At 35.2% G+C, this 19,317-nt stretch overlaps 3 protein-coding genes across 8 annotated transcripts in view; 1 reads left to right on the top strand and 2 right to left on the bottom strand.

The window, feature by feature from the left end:
• Window positions 1-7,198, bottom strand: part of LOC105829458 (centrosomal protein of 97 kDa) — a 63,118-nt gene extending 55,920 nt beyond the window's left edge. Inside the window, exons 1-2 of one of the 2 annotated variants that reach the window (XM_036291594.1) lie at window positions 7,074-7,198; window positions 4,676-4,814 (exon numbers count right to left, since the gene is read on the bottom strand). The gene's annotated coding sequence lies outside the window, so the exon portion shown is untranslated. Of the gene's footprint in view, window positions 1-4,675; window positions 4,816-7,073 lie in introns of those variants that run through there. The other variant, XM_036291595.1, reaches the window with a different exon arrangement.
• Window positions 7,199-9,224: 2,026 nt separating this feature from the next.
• The window catches only part of LOC105833297 (fidgetin-like protein 1), a 45,776-nt gene continuing 35,683 nt past the window's right edge, over window positions 9,225-19,317 (top strand). Inside the window, exons 1-3 of one of the 3 annotated variants that reach the window (XM_028190142.2) lie at window positions 9,225-9,925; window positions 10,214-10,607; window positions 10,836-12,741. In XM_028190142.2, the coding sequence (XP_028045943.1) occupies window positions 9,747-9,925; window positions 10,214-10,607; window positions 10,836-11,993 (1,731 nt within the window). In that variant the 5' untranslated portion in view covers window positions 9,225-9,746 and the 3' untranslated portion in view covers window positions 11,994-12,741. Of the gene's footprint in view, window positions 9,926-10,213; window positions 12,742-19,317 lie in introns of those variants that run through there. The other 2 variants (XM_012674935.3, XM_012674936.3) reach the window with 2 other exon arrangements.
• LOC105833298 (solute carrier family 35 member F2) lies at window positions 12,949-19,233 on the bottom strand. 3 transcript variants are annotated; one of them, XM_012674939.3, is made up of 9 exons: window positions 18,680-19,233; window positions 17,674-17,786; window positions 17,345-17,538; window positions 16,575-16,737; window positions 16,337-16,493; window positions 16,033-16,243; window positions 15,515-15,642; window positions 15,118-15,313; window positions 12,949-14,308 (listed from the first exon to the last, which is right to left on the bottom strand). In XM_012674939.3, the coding sequence occupies exons 1-9, from the start codon at window positions 18,796-18,798 to the stop codon at window positions 14,273-14,275; spliced, it is 1,317 nt and encodes a 438-aa protein (XP_012530393.1). In that variant the 5' UTR covers window positions 18,799-19,233; the 3' UTR covers window positions 12,949-14,272. The 3 variants fall into 3 exon arrangements, with proteins under 3 accessions (XP_012530393.1, XP_012530392.1, XP_012530394.1); XM_012674938.3 differs by having other exon boundaries at window positions 12,949-15,313; XM_012674940.3 differs by lacking the exon at window positions 18,680-19,233 and adding an exon at window positions 18,372-18,673 and having other exon boundaries at window positions 12,949-15,313.

Here is a 19,317-nt window from a genome sequence, read left to right on the forward strand (position 1 = left end):
TTATATAAAAACTGATATTTATCTGTTATCTATTTCCAAGTTAACATATCAAATATCCCCGATGATAAATACAAGTTAAAAAATATTCCTCCTCAAAGGACATTAATTTTCTAATGTTACCAAAGTAGCGATCATGTACTTCTTTTCCGTAAGTCGAAAATATAAAAACTGAAAATTGTTACTATTAGAATTAATGGAAGAATTTATCACTTGCATGTTTCCGTGTTTTGTCGGAAAAGTTACTGAATCCACAAAATTATCACACAGAAACACGAATTAGACAAATCTAAGGTAAGCGTATCGCGACAAAACAGTCAAAGGGAGCTTGCGCAGCTTGCGTTGTAACTTACAATTAGCATAAGGAACAACATTCCACGGAAAGCAGATTACTAAGACCCATTATTCAGAATAAAGACCTTATTACGTAAACATCGTAATAGGATTACTCGTAAAGCTAATTTTGCCGAGATGTCTAATTCAAACAACAAGTAATTTTGGCTTGCAAACAATCGATTTAATATTATGCTATAAATGTTCGAATAGCTGGTGCGTGTATATACATTTATTATATAATTATAACGTAACGTTGTCCTTTAATCTGGGATAATTATGCTGTAATGAGTCTGTCGTTTTATATTAACTCCTCCCAAAGAATTTTGCGGAAAACTGCTAACGTTATCTTGGCGAGGTATTAAATTTTACGCCCGAGGTGGAACACATGTAAAAGGTTCACATTAAAAGTCGAGGAATTTCCTCGAGAGAATATCCCGCGCGCTCGCTGTTTCTCGCATTATTTCCGTCCGTTTAATTAAAGCAAATTTAATTACATACTTTCCTTGACACTATCTTTGTCGGTGGAGACAACACTGCGAGAAAATTCATTCACTAAAATCTCGAGATGAAAATCATTATTCTATGTTCATTATCATAATTATGTCTTTCTAAAAAGGAGAATTATGTACAACGCGCACCGACAGAGAAACTCCAAAAGGAAAGAAAGAGATAATGCTAAAAATACATCCTGTTCGCCGTTACGCTTAACGTTAAGTAACATTCCATGCCAATAGAATATTGGCACAAGTTTCTGGCATTTAACGAGTTCGTGTAAAAGTATAAATCCACTTGATGTAATTACAAGTTTCGCACTTCTACTCCATGTTGGATTCATCACCAAGTTCCATAAATCAATCCCATATTTAACAGTCGAATAAAACGATCGAGATTCAATCGTAAGAGTCCTCGAAGCCTCAGCAGTTCTCGTCGTTAATCAAATTAAATGGTTGGTGTGTCGCATCTGCCCCAAAAGATTTAATTGCGCGATCATTACTTTCCGGGGAAATCGGGACTCCGAAGTGCGGCATCCGGAGTGCCACGGCAGCTAACTTCGTTACTCGTTAACGAAGTTTCTAAATAACTTCCGTGCCGACCAATCGCCGACTGTCGGAGAAGTCGGCGTGCCATCGATCACTTGTATCTTCTCTAATTAAGACCTCACCAGCGTTTAATGATTCCGTTAACGCTTGTTCTCGCGTGAAAACGCTCCAGCGAGTCAAGAGCGGGAGACGCCTCGGGTTAACAAATTATACGTGCAAAAACAAAATATAAAACACTGTTGCCATCTTGAATTTAATGGTTTTGAAACTTTAATTTTTTTTTTCTCAGAACACTGGAAGATTTTAATAAGGGTTGAAACTAATCTTGAGAACATTAAAAGTTTACCATGAGAATTAAAAATTAAATTGTATATAGAGAAAAATAGAAAGAAGTTCTTTATTGCATATATAAATTTCATCTCATTTTATAAATCTTATAAATTGTAAATTTATAGATGGCTCCTATTCAGTGTTTATTATATTAACGCATTTTTGTCACTCTATCGTTATTATTCATTAAACAACAAGGATAGAATGACAAAAAAGCATATAAACATCTTTATAAACGCATTCTGAATACGAGCCAATATTTCTTTCGTACTTTTATTTCAAACAAATATTTTTACTATGTGTTGTGTTATGTGATACATGATGACCAATATTTATAGCAAAAATAAATTGCTTAATTTCGAAACTCTGTTTTTATCTTTTAAATCATTTTGAAACTTTTATTAGATTTTTACAAATAAAATATTTGTACACTTTAATAACAATTAGTTGGAGAATAAAAACTATCACCCATTTTTTAAAATGAATTGCGAGATCTGGAGCAAAGTTCAATATTTATCTATTTCGATATTTCCGAATCAACAAGTACAAGAGAAAAGCTAAGCACAATAGCACGCAATAAATTTATTTCATTCGGTAAATTTGATTCAGTTCATAGAAGATTACTTTCATTGTAGAAACTGGAAAATCGACGTAAGCATAGAGTTCGGAAGCGAAAAAGATTTTTCAGTGATTGAAATTAAATTTTTCACAATATCCGAGTAACATTAAATAGAAAGTTGTTGAAAAAGAACTTTTTTTTATTTGCAATTTTAAACTATTACCACATATTATTAAACTTCATACTTGAAAATTATTTTACAAGATTTCTCAATATGTTCCTTCATTTTAATCATCAGTTCTCTTGTACATTTCCTTGTATGTTTCTAGTGAAATTACTCCAACTAGGAGCTCGTAAATTTTCTTAGAACGAAGGCTACAACATACAAGAGTCCAATAACAGTTTATCCACTACATGGACGGTGCTTTACAAATTGGCAGGTAGAAGCACCAAGATAAAATTAATCAACAGAAATTAAGCCAATTTTGAAACATTTGAGCGTATTCCTAAACCTTGTAAACCGGAACGTCATTATTATAAATGTTTGATCGCCACTAATCACAGAAATCACTGACGTTAAGTATATTTTCGTAGCGTGTCTCGCAACCATTAAAGCACAGTCGCGGAAGTCGAGTAAGCACGGATCAATTGTTTGGGATCAGCACCAAGGTTTTCTTTCGAGGAAATAACGGCAATTTACGTCACAACTTCTTCTTTTAACTTTGAACTCCTGCCAATCTCACCAATTCGCCCTTCTTTCTACTTACCAATTTAAGAAAACGATTTGTTATAATAAATTAGTTCTTTCTCTTAAAATAAAAAAGATTTCTATTTTCTTCAAAAATGTATTTTTTCTATTCTGTAATATAGACATTCAAAATTTTAAAAAAATTGGATAAATTACTTAATACTTTTCTAATTATTATAACTAATTTAAGAGAGAATTAAGTAATTTACTTTTTTTCCAATAAAATATGAGAAAGTTAATTTTATAAGATATGCTAGCACCGTTTATAGGGAAAATCTTCAGTAAGCGAGAGTGAAATAAACTGTCATACTTAATATCTTTGAAAAATTTCTATCTTGTTTGCTTCGCAAATTCAATATTTTAGAAACATGTTTGTGACATCAGTAATATAGAAGAGATGTCATTCTTTCTCTCGTAAGCTTGTTACGGAAGTTACAACGCTATTGACGATCGATACGTCAAACCTTAACTGTCTTGTGGTGTTACTATTGTGCTCTGCAAAATTCTCACGAGCTTTACGGTAAACCTCTATTGAGACTTAAGTTTAACCTTATTGTAACCTGCTCGACTATGGAGAATCTTCACGTTTTGATAATCACGTAAGTTTTCGGTCATTTATTCGTTTCATGCACTTCGATCATAACATAACTGCTTTCAAGTCAACGCAGAATTCTTTGAATACGATGAAAGGTATAACGAGAGTAAAAGGTATCACTATAAACACGTATGAAATAAATGTGTGATAAATTTTGTATCGTTCGTATACTTATCTCCTTACTTTTCGAATGGAAACAAATGTATTGAGAGGCCTGTAGTAATATTAATATAATTAATAATAACAATATTTAAGAATTAATTTTGGTAAATTAATTAAAATTAATTAAACGACATAAAATATAAAAGAAGTTATCCGTATCATTATTTCCTTGAGTAAAAGTTTCTCGGAAAATGAGAAATAGAAAAAAATTTAAATATAAAATATAATTGAAAGATACATAATTAGAGAGTATAATAATTCTCATTTCTTTCTTCTTCTCTATCGAGAATTTTTTTATAATTCAGGACTTTTAACGTTTCATTAAACTGTCTATCAAATCATAACATTTTCTTATAGATAAATTTTTACAAACGTCACAGAGCTTCGATAAAAAAAATATGTTATCTCTTTACATAACGCGACAAGCACGTTTCGTACAGAATGCGCTTAATGCTCTTATGCATGAAACTTTGTTTGTCGTAATTGCATCGCTGGTGTTTTCAGGCTACATGTTATTTTTTTATAGGACGTCTTAAAGTTTTGAATTTTAACAAGCGTCTTCCTCAGCCGATTCAAAAAACAATTTTCATCAATCGAAATAAAAATTTTCGCGGCTCCATGTCCATTTCTACCAATGTAGATTAACTTGATCTCGATTTAACTTGCTCCTTTTATTTGTAATTTTTAAAACTAGACAAAAATAAAGGTCAATTAAATCGAGATTAAAGTTATATATAATAAAAACAAACGGTGATTTTGTCAAAAATTAATTACAAATTAATAATAATTTGTAAGTATAGAGCTTGAGGCACGTATATATGTATGACTGTCTTATGGCTTCGAATGCAAGTGTGATCACGGCGGCAATCGAGTGTAACCTTAATGGAATAATGCAACTATGTACTCACCATGTAGCGGTTTCCGCGGCGATCATTCCTGTCATCATCACGATATATAATAAGGCGAACTGTTGTGCGACCATTCATTGAATTCAGTCTAAGACAGCTAAACACTACCAGCTGACAGCTTTTAGTTTCAACTCAAACACTGCAAAACAATAAATAAACAAATATAGAAAAAAATTTTATAAAATTCTATGTGATGTATTGTGTTATTATGTGGAAAAAAGCGATATATAATATGTATAAAATAAAAAATATTTTACTTCTATTTATATTTTACTTTTATTTCTTGTGATTATCTTGTATCGTTTCGATAAAAAATTTTTCATGTAAGAACATATATAAATTGGAATTTGCGAATCTTCATACGCTTTTGCGAATTATAGATGATTTGAAAATAAGTGCATGTATTGTGATCAATAAATCACGAATACATATAATTTATTTCCACACACACACACATATTTTACATACATTTATATATAAAATTGTTTACCGAGATTTTACTTTCAACAGTTTTGAGTATGTTTTCCTACTGTTTTGTTTGAACATCATTTAATTATATTAATAAAACAATTTTTGTTTGCAATGCAAAAAAGTTTGTAAAAAAATAAAAAATTTAATTACTTTACTCAACGTTTGATAGCTATTATAAGTACAAATTATTTTTCAATATACTACTCGACTGCCTCACTTTTGACATTTCGCTGTCACATGTAAGTAAAATCCATTGAAGGTGCGAACCAGATTTATCGCAGTTAATATGGCTTTGCTGGTAAATAGGTATAAACAGCATAAACGTGTTACAAAGTTTATACAGCTAATAATTAAATGTTTCGAAACTGGTACGCGCCGCGGATGTGCTATTCTGATAACTGCGTTGCCTACACTATATGAATTTATAGATGTTGTTATGAAGAGATAACTGTACAAGTTGAATGGCATTATGTATCTATTATTGTTACAAGATTAGACGCGGAAATGATGTTAACTTTCATAACGTGAAAAAAATTCAGAAACTTAACAAATTAATGAAAAATAATTAAAAGCAAAGAAAAGCATAATTATAATAGCTGTTTTTGTATAATTGTAATTTATATAATTGTGCTTGTTTATATAAGAAGAAAAGAGGAGTAAACATTTCCTTTTTACTTTAATTTCTTTAAACTTTTAGTATTCAAACAAACTTTCTTGTATTACATAATAATGAAATAAATTTTGCCAAAGATATGAATCATAGTAGTATTAAACTTTCAAAGTTAAATCAAATTAATCTAAATTAATTTAACTGTAAAATGAAGCATAAACGAACGAGATATGAGCTGGTGCACATCATTAAAATATTTGATGTAATTATTTTTTACATAAATAGCATTATAATTTTTTAGTTTTCTAAAAGATCTTTTTGAAACTTAAAATAAATACAGAAAATCTCTGGATATGACAAGACATAATAGTGACTTGATGTATGAATCTAACTTGTTTTGATTGTTACAATGGTTTATTCTCTATTTTATAAATTAACTTATGCATTAATTTAATTTAATTTTAAAAGTTTAATAAAATTCATACCTTTAATTCATACCTTAAATTTTATTATTTTTCAATCTTATGCAACATTTTGAAATATTCAGATATCTAAAGATGTCTTAGATAACAAGTATTTCAATTGAAGGAAAGAGAGAGAAAGAGAGAGAGAGAGAGAGAGAGAGAGAGAGAGAGAGAGAGATATTACCATCTCAGGATATTTAAAATACCATATTTTAAAAATTATAGTATATACACAGAAAAAAATGTAATATAGCCAATAACATATGTGATTGCGAGCTGCCAACTACTTAAAATACTCAATCCAATAATATTTGCTCTATTAATGCAAGTACAATGTTGATACTGCAATAGCATTTTATTATTTTATTAAGTATATCTGTAATTGGCAGCCCGCAATAACATATCTTATTGAACATATTACTTTTTTTTCAGTGTACGTATAAAAATAATTGTTATTCTATGTTATAATAAAACAAATCCGAAATTTACTCAGTTGTAGCCTTTGAAAGTTTTGCATGCGTGTAATAGATAATTAAGACATTACGTGGCAAAAATGTTATTTTTGCAATAAATAGCTAGAACATTGAATATTTTAGTAAACGATTGCATATTTCAAATCGTCCGAGAACTTTAAGAATTCTTAATAAAACTGATCTTTAAAATTAATCCTTCAAGAATTTCTCAAGTATTTAGTGGGTGCGTTCGGCAAAACAAATCTGAAACGTCTGAAGACTTTGTTGACACATACTGTCTTTGTTATTTACTGAAATTGAACAAAAGATAGAGTGAAGTAAGAGAGCACTCCAACGTCTCAGATTTGCTTTGCAAACGCTATAATTTAAGTGTCACATACGTGAAAATATTAATTCAATTATCATAACTGAATTTGGTACTTCGTTAGTAAATTCCAACGATCCTTTCGAGCTGCTCGTCGTCGCGATCGTCGCGATTATCTTGCGAAACAACATCTGCATATATGTGACATGGCCGTAAATATCTTGACACTACAAACTAAAATATAATATCACGTTTTTAAAAATAATATATCTATATATATGTATGGAGTATGCATATACATATGTGTGTGTATCTTACATCAGAAGGACCTGAGAGCGGTCATCGCGTCGTTTTGTTAAGTGTTTTCATCCATCAGCGCCACAAAATGTGCACTATGTAGTCAAATATCTATGAATCCCGTAGGTAATGTGCATGACTTTTTGGGTCTCTTCTATGCTATGTCCCCGTTTATTTGGTTCTGTTTCATGCTATACCCGTAAATTTTACAATTATATGCACTCATATTTTAAATCTGTTTTATGCAAATGTGCATAATCGTATTCTATAAATGTGCAATACCACATATACACGGTATAAATTCAATTAATTGATTTCATAAAAATTCACTCACCGAGTGCTGGCGCTGCTCCTGTTGCTGCTGCTGCTGCTGCTACTACTGCTACATTATTCTTTCTCCGGAATATCGAGTTGCTCCATGGACGCTGCTTTCTGCTGACATTATCCTGCTATATTCTCGAACCGCACATTAATAACGACCGCCCGATACTTTATTCGGCACTCCCGATATTACGAATAATATATATCACACACAAGTAAAACGTAAACCGCGCGCGAGAATTTCACTTGGCGCGACCGTTACATTTGAAAAAATACGTGAAAAGGACTCGTCTAATTTTCGCGTGAGAATTTCGTATGCTCGCATACGACGCATCGTCGACGACTAGTAGCACTTCACTTATTGGCACTCGCGATATTCTACCGAACGTATCCTTCGAGCAAATACTTCACTCGAAATCGAAGGCAAAGGCACGGTGCCGCGATTTGCACATGAATGATATACGACCTCTGCTACGATCTCACATGGCTCGCGGGTCGTCTATTAGCGCGACGACACTTTCAACACAACACCGTACCTGCGCACAATGAATTCTGAATACGCGAGACACGCACGGAGTCGACGGAACGTCCGACCGGAGCTAGAGCGCGGAGCAACATGGCGTACGTAACTACTGGCAGGCAGACGCGGCGGTACTCGGCGCTAGTCGGCGCCACTCGGCGTTGTTAGGCGGTTGACTCGCCGCGCCTGCGCCGAGTAGCGCCGAGTCGCCGAGTCACGTACGCCGCTGCCGCCGCCATGTTGCTCCGCGCTCCAGCGCCGGTCGGACGCATCGAACGTTCTGTTGACTCTGTGCGTGTTCGCGTCTTCAGAATTCATTGTGCGCAGGTACGCGCGGTGTTGTATTGAGAGTCGTCGTGCTAGCAAACGATACGCGAGCCATCTCACGATCGTACGTAGCAGAGGTATTCGTGTGTAAAGCGCGGCATCGTTTGCCTTCGGTTTCGAGTGAAGTGTTCGCGTGCGCGTTCGAGCAAAGTGCTTGCTCGAAGGGGATACGTTCGGTAGAATCGCGAGTGTTGCCAATTAAATGAAGTGCTAGTCGTCGTGCGAGCATACGAAATTCTCGAAACGAATTTGCCCCCGTTGTATCTCGGCGCGTAATTTTCATTCGACCGCTTTGAACATTCGGCCATGTTGATTTTCGTTCCGGGCAAAGTTTTCGTGTGCGCGTATTCGCTCGAGGAGGGTACGCATTCACGTATTTTTTTTAATGTAACGGTCGCGCCAAGTGAAATTCTCGCGCGCGGTTTACGTTTCACTCGTGTGTGTGATATATTATCTGTAATATCGGGAGTGCCGAATAAAGTATCGGGCGATCGTTATTAATGTGCGGTTCGAGAATAGCAGGATGATGTCAGCAGAAAACGACATCCATGGATCGAGCGACTCGGTATTAAAATATTATTTTTTGAAGTGATAGATTTCTTTACCTGCTTTTGTGTTTAAGTTTAGGAATAATATTTATCACATTTTCAGAATCAAAACCGGAAAGGAATGTAGCAGTAGCAGCAGCAGTATCAGCAGCAGGAGCAGCGATCGGTGAGTGAATTTTTATCAAATCAATTATTTAAATTTATATCATGTATATGTGGTACTGCACATTTATAGAACACAATTATGCACATTTGCATAAAACAGATTTAAAATATGAACACCTAAAACGACGCTATGACCGCTCTCTTAGGTTCCTCTCTGCTTACATATTCTCAGCTTTTAAAAATGTTTTACGAGTAATTATACTGGCGTACCTTTTCACTAGCGTTTGATACTGCACTGCTATTGCGTCCCCCGCACATGCGTAGAAAGAGTATTTCTTGCCAATCATTGCAGTCACTATTTGATAGCCAATTGCAGCGGCGACTTTAATCACATGACACGTCACAGAGTGCGCCCTAAAGCCTGGTGTGTTCTCAATGCAAGCGACATTTCATGTCGCAACAGGTGTAAACTTGTAAAGTTGTCATTATTGTCACGTGTAGAGTCAGTTATATTCATTCTTAGCGCCAAACGAATTTGTCGAAACGTAATAGTGTTTAAATCGGGATAATACTCTGAAACTATGCCATTAGATGTTTCACTGTATATCTTGAGTTGACGTGACTATTAGTTATGAACGGGGATACAAATTCTGCCACTCGACATGTTTTACAAGATTCGAAGGAGGAGAGAAATAATATTTTGGCCGCCTATCATATCCTGAAATTTTCCAAGAAAGACAAAGACTGCTTCGATGTCGCGGACATTGAACGTAGATCTCTCGCTATGAAGTACATGACAACAAAATTATTGTAAGTAAAATGCATACATAGTACTTCACTTCACCAATCTTGCTCAAAAAGAGAACAAATTGAAATAATGAGAATGATGAGTGATTTAATTGATAAATCCAATTTTCATACAGACTTGATCACTTTTTATTTGAAAATGTAATTATGTTACATTGTTTTTATTTGTTTTCATTGATTCAATTTTTTATTTGTTAATTGGCTGGTACAGTGACCCTATGCACTGATAGTTGTATTATTGCATTAAATTTAACAGGATATTTTTATTTACTTGTGAAATATATCGTGCAGTGATTCGGATGACACGGCAGCGGTGTTGTTTCAAAGAAGTCTTGAGGACTATCATGCCCTAATAAAGGACAAGAATGGAGTGAACAATTACTGGAAGCAGATTAAATCTCAGTTGCAAGATGTAAAAAAAGTTGATCCACTGAAATGGAAGTCTGGGCTGAAAGATGAAGATACCACACTGAACTTTATAAAGCCTTTGGCTTGTCAGAAGCTCAATACTCTACCTTGCAAAGGAAGATCTTACAGCGACAGGGATATAGAGAAAATAATGAACAGTTCAAAGAAGACTGATATGCCAGAAAAAAATAGAAAAATTTCTACACAGCTACAAGTAGCTTCTAGTCCAAATTTAAGTCAAGAACTTTTGTCAGGGTCTAATAACAGCGACTCGCAGGTATCTGCATTTTTTGCGAATACTTCTAAAAATGATAGTTTTAGAAAGCATGCAAGTTACGTCAAACCAAATCCACTTAAAGTACAATCAAATTCTTATCCAAATTTAAACAAATTTGTACAAAAAATGCCTCTTAAACCCAGCAATAACGACATGAATGGTAGACACTCATACAGACCGGTAAATTCGCATGCACCACAATTAAAACCAGCTGCTCCTCCTCCACAGTCTAGTAGCGAAGACGCCAAGATACCGAAGATTCCTGTTGATTCGTTTAGAAGCGCAAGGGACGAATTGTACATCCAGGAGATGAAGAGAAATAAGTCGGCTCCGAAGAAAACTTTGGGCGGCAAAAGTGCGGTCAATTCTCAATTCGTCTGTCCGTTCAAACGCGATAAAGAGGAATCGGCGCAATGTTATAGTACCCTCCAGCAAGGCAAAGTGAACGAAGAGGTGGAAGATGAAAGACTGAGGAACATCGACCCGAACATGGTCGAGCTGATAAAGAACGAGATCATGGACTCGGGTAAAACATTAACGTGGGACGACATTGCAGGGCTCGAGTACATCAAGAAGATCGTCAAAGAGGTGGTAGTGTTCCCGATGCTGAGACCGGACATTTTCACGGGTCTCCGCCGTCCGCCCAAGGGGATTTTACTCTTTGGCCCGCCCGGCACGGGAAAGACTCTCATCGGCAAGTGCATAGCCTCGCAGAGCAAGTCCACATTTTTCTCCATTTCAGCGAGTTCTCTGACTTCCAAGTGGATTGGCGACGGTGAAAAGATGGTTCGTGCATTGTTTGCGGTGGCCAAGGTCTATCAGCCATCCGTTGTTTTCATCGACGAGATCGACTCGCTGCTGACGCAGCGTTCGGAGACGGAACACGAGTCGTCCAGGAGACTGAAGACGGAGTTTCTTGTGCAGCTGGATGGCGCGGCGACGTCCGAGGACGATCGCATTCTAATCGTCGGCGCGACTAATCGACCTCAAGAGCTGGATGAGGCTGCAAGGAGGCGTCTCGTAAAAAGATTGTACGTTCCACTGCCAGAGCTCGAAGCGCGTAAGCAAATAATAAATAATCTATTGAAGTCGGTGCATCACGATCTCAACGAGGAGGATATCACGAAGATCGCGGAGAAATCGGCAGGATATTCCGGCGCTGACATGACGAACCTTTGCAAGGAAGCGAGTATGGAGCCAATCCGAAGTATTCCCTTCAGTCAACTTGAAGATATAAGAATGGATGAGGTGAGGCACATAACGAATCGCGATTTCGAGCAGGCGTTGATCAACGTGCGGCCCAGCGTGTCTCAGTCGGATCTGAATATTTACATTGAGTGGGATCGCACTTATGGATCCGGTACTGCTCACAGTTACAAGGTCTAAGGTATATTCAAATAATAATTTAAATCTTAATCTTGTACAAATCATTGAAAACAAATTCTCTCGTGTTTTATTTTTTTAACACCAAGTTTTCTAAATACACATTTTTATATGAAGAAGAATCTTTTCAGTAAGAATTTATTTTTATTTAATAATTTGATTATTATATTATGATTGAAATGCCAATACTGGCTATTGTAGTGAAAAGGTAAGATAATATTCAATAACCTTCATGCCATATTTATTGATTAATCTTGTACAAATCATTGAAAAGAAATTTTCTTGTGTCTTACTTTTTCTAACGCCAAGTTTTCTAATAACTACCTACTTTGTATGAAGTAGGAGAATATTCTTTTCAGTAAGAATTTGTTTTTGATTATTGTATTATGATTGAAATGTTAATACTGGCTATTATAGTGAAAAAGTAAGATAATACTCAATAACTTTCATACCATATTTATTGATTAATCTTGTACAAATTATTGAAAAGAAATTTTCTTGTGTCTTATTTTTTTTAACGCCAAGTTTTCTAATAACTACACACTTTCGTACGAAGTAGAATTTTTTCTTTTTAGTAAGAGTTTCAATCTGTTTTTAATTATTATATCATGATTAAAATGCCAATACTGGCTATTATAGTGAAAAAGTGAGATAATATTCAATAACTTTTATACCATATTTATTGATTAATTAAATAATGATTTCTGTGACAATTTATTATCACATTTAAAGAATAAACTTTTGTAAATAACAAATGTAGATAAATTCATCCAAATAAGTCAATCCTTATGCCAAAATCGAAGCCAAATACGTGGCATTACATTATAGGACGTAATTTTAAAAATAGCTGAAAAAGAACACGGAACTAAAAAAAATTACGATTTTAAGAAATTCTAGAATTTTAAATCAAAGTGGGGAGGGGATAGTTTTTACTAAATTATTACTTTATCTCCTGATATTTTCAACGTTAATTACATAAGATTAATTTATTGAATGTATAATAATATGAATTAGCATGATGTAACAACAAGATCAGAGTTCAGATTTTTTTCGTCATTCTGTGAATTTTCTCTGATTCAATTGTAATTAGTTATTTTAACAAAAAAGTTCGTTGGCGAGAATATAAGTCACACAGATTTAGTCGCTATTATTTACTACTTTTGACATCATGTGCGCAATAGCGGAATGCAAATAAATGTAATCCATATTGGTGATGTTTGTTCATTTCAAATCGTACTATTGCAATAAAAGTATAGAATAGCGTTGGATAATTACGTAGTGTGCCGTCTTACATTGACTATACCAATTAGGTCGATCGAGTTCATCAAATTGTAAAGATCTCTTCTATCTCGATCAGCCTTTATTTTTTATCTCAGCATAACTTATAAATATCTCTGTATATATACTACAGTATATCGATCGTAATAGTCATAACAAACGTCCACGAAGGTAATTCGTGTTAATATAAAAAATTTAAGTGAAAATGAGTACAAGATGTACATAAAACGAGTACATGTTTTACATTCGCATTCTCCTAGTTCTACGGTCTAAGTGATAGACTTTAACATTTGGCACGTTTCGTTCTTACAGAATTAGTTCACATCTTTATAAACAATGCACTAGGAATGTTTTTGATTAGAAGGAATATTAATATCTAAATCGGTATATATTTTGATTTTAATGGCCGTCCTTAATTTGAATTCGATTGTCTAGTTTAATACGCGAAAATTAATATTAAATATTAATCATTAGTTATATATATAATATCAAAAGGATTAAATTAAATACATAATCCTTATAATGAGATATAATTATTTTAATTATTAAATAGTTGTTTGCTAGTGAAATTTATTTCGTCGGGCACGAAGACTATAAGATTAACGTAATTATAATGTTAAAAATTATTATAACATATTTAAAATATATTGTAGCATTGCAAAAGTACTGCTAGGTTACTATATAACTTAATTGTATTTAGTAATATTTTTTCACATTATATAAATTATGTCAATTTATTAAATAACATCTGATCACATCGAATTACAACTTAAAGACGGCCCAATTATTGTTTAGTTAAGTACAGTTAACGCTGTGTAATAATAATTTACACAGATATCTGAAAGAAGTCTTTAGACTGTATGCTAACACTTGTAATTATGGTGTCGATATACAAACATCCTTTCTTTTGCTTTTTAAGGGCCCCGTTTCAAGAAGTCAAGAAGTTTCGTATTTCGAACGAATTGCACGGTATTCTACTCTAGGCAGTCGTTTCCTTCCGCTTATTAATTATAGGCAGAACCACTGTTCCCGTTCGCAGCCTGAAACCGTCACAGATTTCATTTACATCTCCAAGAACAGATAAAGAAGTACAGAGAGATTCGCTATCGGAGGCAAATAGATCATCACAAATTTGAAAAGTTCTCTTCTCGTGGGTTATGTGGGCAATCAATATAGAGCAATCAAAATTGCAAACTAAAAAAGGAGTTTGGGAATAATAATCAAGCGTAAGTGATAGTTACTATTAAGTTTTGGTAAAATAATTTCAATTAATGTCTAATTAAAACATAATTAAATATTTAATGTTACTTATTAATTAATATTATAATCAATTGTTTATTTTGTTTGATTATTATTAATATAATTACTAACTGTTACTAAATATTTAGTTATATTAATTAAATATTTAATTAAAACTATTTTACCAATACTTGATTATTATCACCAAATCTTTTTCACTGTGCCATCAAATAATGATATTTAAATCTTATACGTGTACATTTACCAATTTTATTTGTCGTTTGATTTTATTGCTTCCGTATGAGTCAGTCATATGACATATCATACGATCTTCATGCTTCAAGATTATTTTTGCAAAATGAGTCTACCAGATTTCGAAGAATGACCGTGATGCAAGAGACTGTCGAGTCTTATAACGTGACGCGAAATTGCTTTATCGAAAATGGGTAGATTTTGAAAAAACGTTCAAGCGCGTGGATTCCATCTGCCTCGGAATATCACGTGAACCCTGCGCTCGCGTCAAGTTCATTCCCGACAGATATCAGGGTGCGCCGGCACTCGCATTGAAATACGAATTGGACGAGACACGCGGCATCGATCTCGATGCTACCTTTAGATTTGCCTGACTGCCATAGAAAGAGGTGAAGGCCGTGTCGGAACTGACGCTAAGCGGTAAGCTTGTCGCGTCCATTGTCTCCCTTTCGCTGCCAAGGGTGGATGCCCTCATGTCGAGGGTGCCGCTCATGCCGGACATACCGGAACTCGTAGCCATCTCTACCTCGCCAACGTCAGGATGGGACATGTGTCTTGGAATTAAAATAACGTTAATTTATGCTCAATAATTCCTTTCAAAAGTCGATTCGATTGCAATTGTATTAAGTACTAGAGAACAAAGTTTATTGTCTTTAGCAAAAATTGATTAGTTGAAACTTTTTTAAATAGCGATTTGATATCTTGTTATATGAAACAAAACTAAGTTTTTTCCCCCAATGTAAAATTATTTTTACCTGTAATCCGGGATCGGTGGTTCGATGTGTTGTCTGCGTGAGTTGGACGACATTGGTGTTCTCTTTATAGCGTAAATGTATATTCCGGTCATTGTGAGCGTATACGAAACGAAGTATAACGCGTGAAACTAGAACAGAGAGAAAAAAGATCTCAGTACTGACTTATATTATTTCTATGATATATGAAAAATTAATCTTTGAAAAATTACTTTACACGGATTTTATTGAAGAGTATCTAAACATTTAATCAGATACAGTTCTAAAATAATTTTGTTGGGCGATTAAAATAATTATGTAAGATGCTAGTTACTTTTAGTTCTGTATTTAATTAAACGTTTAGACACTTTGGCAAGGCTGTTTTTTCCATGTATTGATAATTTTCTGAGCATATCGAATAGCAATTTATATTATTAGATATATTATTAATTTATATCATTAATACGAACAATAGTGGAAAGAGGACATACAATCGATCGTATAGGGAATGACGACGCTCGTAACGCGGATCAATGGCGTACCTTGTAGTGATGATTAAGCATTCCGGCCAATATGTTGAAGGAGTCCGAAGTGAGAAGTGCCAATTGCAAAGCGGTAGCGCCCGACTCGAACAATATTACCGGCACCAGAGAGAAGAACATGAATTGCGTGATGCAGTAGAGAATCAAGATTGTTATTACTGGTACGTTGTCCCAGTGGAACGCTTCTATTTGAAACCTCTGGAGCACGGCGCTATTATGAAATCGATCGTTACAAAAACATCACTTATTCACAAGACATTTCTATGATGCGAGACCTCAATGTCCATCACGGCCTACCACTTACGTTTGCATGCAGCTCAATATCGTCCCGAAGAAACCGATCATGCCGAGGTATTCGATGATATCGACCGTCTTAACGGCCAATTCCTGCAGAACCGTTGTTATTGAGAACAACACCGCGCCGCCGAGGCAAAGCATATCGCCGACAAGTTGGTTTTTTCCTGGTAAAATGTTCGACGTTAAATTTTCTTCTCGCTCTGTCGCGTGACAGCCTATTGGCATTCTTTCTCACTGATAATTACCAGTAGCCGTGGGATCATTATTGTCGTCTATGCCAGCCCAAACCAGACATCCCACGCCCATCAAGCAAACGGACACGCCGACGATGTGCACCATTCTGTATCTGACGCCCAGTACAAGAAATGAGAGCACCAAGGCGACCGGTATCGCCACGCAATCGAGAAGCTAAAATATTTCATAGCGACTTTCTATAGTAACTTGTACATTAGTAATGTTTATATGTATAGCAATGTAGAAGCGAGTTGAAAGCCGAACATGTATAAGGCACGCGGCAATGGATAATTCATAACGTGCCTGCAACGCGTTTGATTAAGAATTGGTGGGCAACGAGAGAATGAGCATTGTTGGGTCGAAGAGCCAACGTCCTCTTTTCTGCAACGGCCGTGCAAGCTACAATGCCCATTCCGCGCGCCATTCACAATTGATTCACGGGTGGTACTATTACGCTCTCATCCAGATAATACAAATTCACAAGCTATGCGACGGGAAAAGTTACGTGCTTAAGTAGGAAATTGTATTAAACAACGTCAGCTTCAATGGGATTCAAATGTGAAATAAATAGCGTTCTTATGCATTGTTCATGGAAGCTTAAAAATCATCGACGGACGACGTAAAAAATTTGAGGAACGAATAAGCATAATGAATAATGCAATAAGTGTGTATAATAAGAATTATTCAAGACAATAATATGTTATAAGATTTTTAAAAGAAACAAGAGTAATCACATTAAATAGATCTGGATCCAGATACATATTTTTGCACATTTATTCACCTGTATACTGGCAAGGCTGGTATATTGATGCGACGATGTAATAAGCGTGCACGCCTCAACGTCGATCAGTGCTAAAAACAAATACCTCCAGCCACGGGCCCGTATGACAGAAATTAGGCCGTTTCCCACACCCCTGCAGGACATCCACGTCGTGTAGACTAAGCACATCATTACGTAGTGCGGGACATTCTGCCCTGTTTCGCAAAAAATGACAATTAATTAAAGTTTTAAGCTTGAAATTTTTATCATTTAATCAGCTTAACTTCTGACGTTATATAAGAGATGCAAAAAAGTTGTTTGTTTTATTTTTTATTAATCGAATAAGTTACCTGTTGGAAGCGAGAGCTTGTAGGAACCGGTGTTTATGTAATGATTTATGAACGTCATAAAGCATAGCACCAGCGAGAGGAACTGGCCCATTATTATCGCCCTCCATACCGCCCTATTTTGTGATACATTAACAAATAATTGATTTCAAGAATATACAAACATACCATAAATGTATTTAAGTTATGTATAATATAACATACGTGAGATCAAATTTAAATGTCTTAAAAATGTTAATAATTGTGTCAGATTGATTAATATCAATTAGTGTTGCCAACTAATGCCATAAAAATCAATATTTAAAATTTACATATTTTATTAAAAGATATCTGTAAAAAACAAGGAATCGCTTTTCTGCGAATAGGAAATTTTTTCAGTTTAAATTTAAATAGATTAAGGGTCTTATATTTTTAGTGCCGGACTACTTTAAGTAGTAACGCCCGGCGCTGGTCAGACCACATCGCGCTTTCGAGCCGACCACGCGACGCAAGGTGCAAAAAACACGGGAAAAAATACACGACTTAGGTGATAAACGTATTTTACACTAACAAATTTGTAATATTAATTGTCCAAGAATTATTGAAATTGTTAAAGAATCCGGAAGAAAAGTTATTGAAATTATTAAAATGCGCAAATGTCAACACACAGACTCCAAGGAATTTTACACACGTAGAAACCGTGCAACTACACCAATACTAACGTCCGAATTTCCGGTATCGTATTATCACGTGTATCGATTTGTTATCAGTTTGTATTACTTTAACTTTCGAAACTCCGACTGAATTAAATCACCATGACTTGCACCACTGTTACACGTCGCGTTTTGTCAATCGCGAGAAACTACACTACGCAGCCAAACGTAGCTAAACACCCGCCACTTTCATCCCTGGGTCGTTCGCCCCCTTTCGCCCGTCCCCACCGACACTGCAGGGCGGCACAGGGCGGAAAACACACGCAAAGACTCCTGCAATCGCCTAGGGCGGGCCACCCTCACGTTTACTCACGTACCATCGGCCTAGCTCGGATATGTAATTTTCGATTTTGTCGCAGACCCCATTCCTGGCCTGCATCGCCGGATTTTGTGCGCCGTGACGTTCGCCCGCCGATCCTCCCATGCCATGGTGCATTTTCACCCTGAAGGCTCCTCGCCGGCGAGCGGGTACTGATCCGAGGCGCTTGCGCGACCTCCTTCCGCTCTCGCGGTGCGGACGGACACGCCGTTACTCTTGTTGCTCCTCTCGCATTTCCCTGGGGTGCGTGCCACCGTCGGGAAATACGAGATTTTACTATACCGTTATGAGCATCGATACTACGTTATAAATCCGCCTGGAATTCCGGTCGGTGTGTCATCGATCTCGAAATCGATCGGGAAAGACGATAAATGTTTTTTTTTGTTAAATTTTTTCCCAATATGCCATTAAAAATACGAAAATGAATTTTTAGATACTTTTTGAAATCGATATCCTCTCAGATTTTTTCTCGTATAATCATGGATTTAATAATTAAATAAGATTGTAATAATATTAATATTTATAAATTTTAACATATTTTTTTGCATATCTCTTCGTTTTTTTTTTTACATATCTCTCGATGATAAAGCTTCATTTAAATTCCAAGTTGATTTTGAAAATATGTCTGATGCAAAC

Source organism: Monomorium pharaonis, chromosome 8 (genome assembly GCF_013373865.1).
Source record: "Monomorium pharaonis isolate MP-MQ-018 chromosome 8, ASM1337386v2, whole genome shotgun sequence".
Lineage (NCBI taxonomy): Eukaryota > Metazoa > Arthropoda > Insecta > Hymenoptera > Formicidae > Monomorium > Monomorium pharaonis.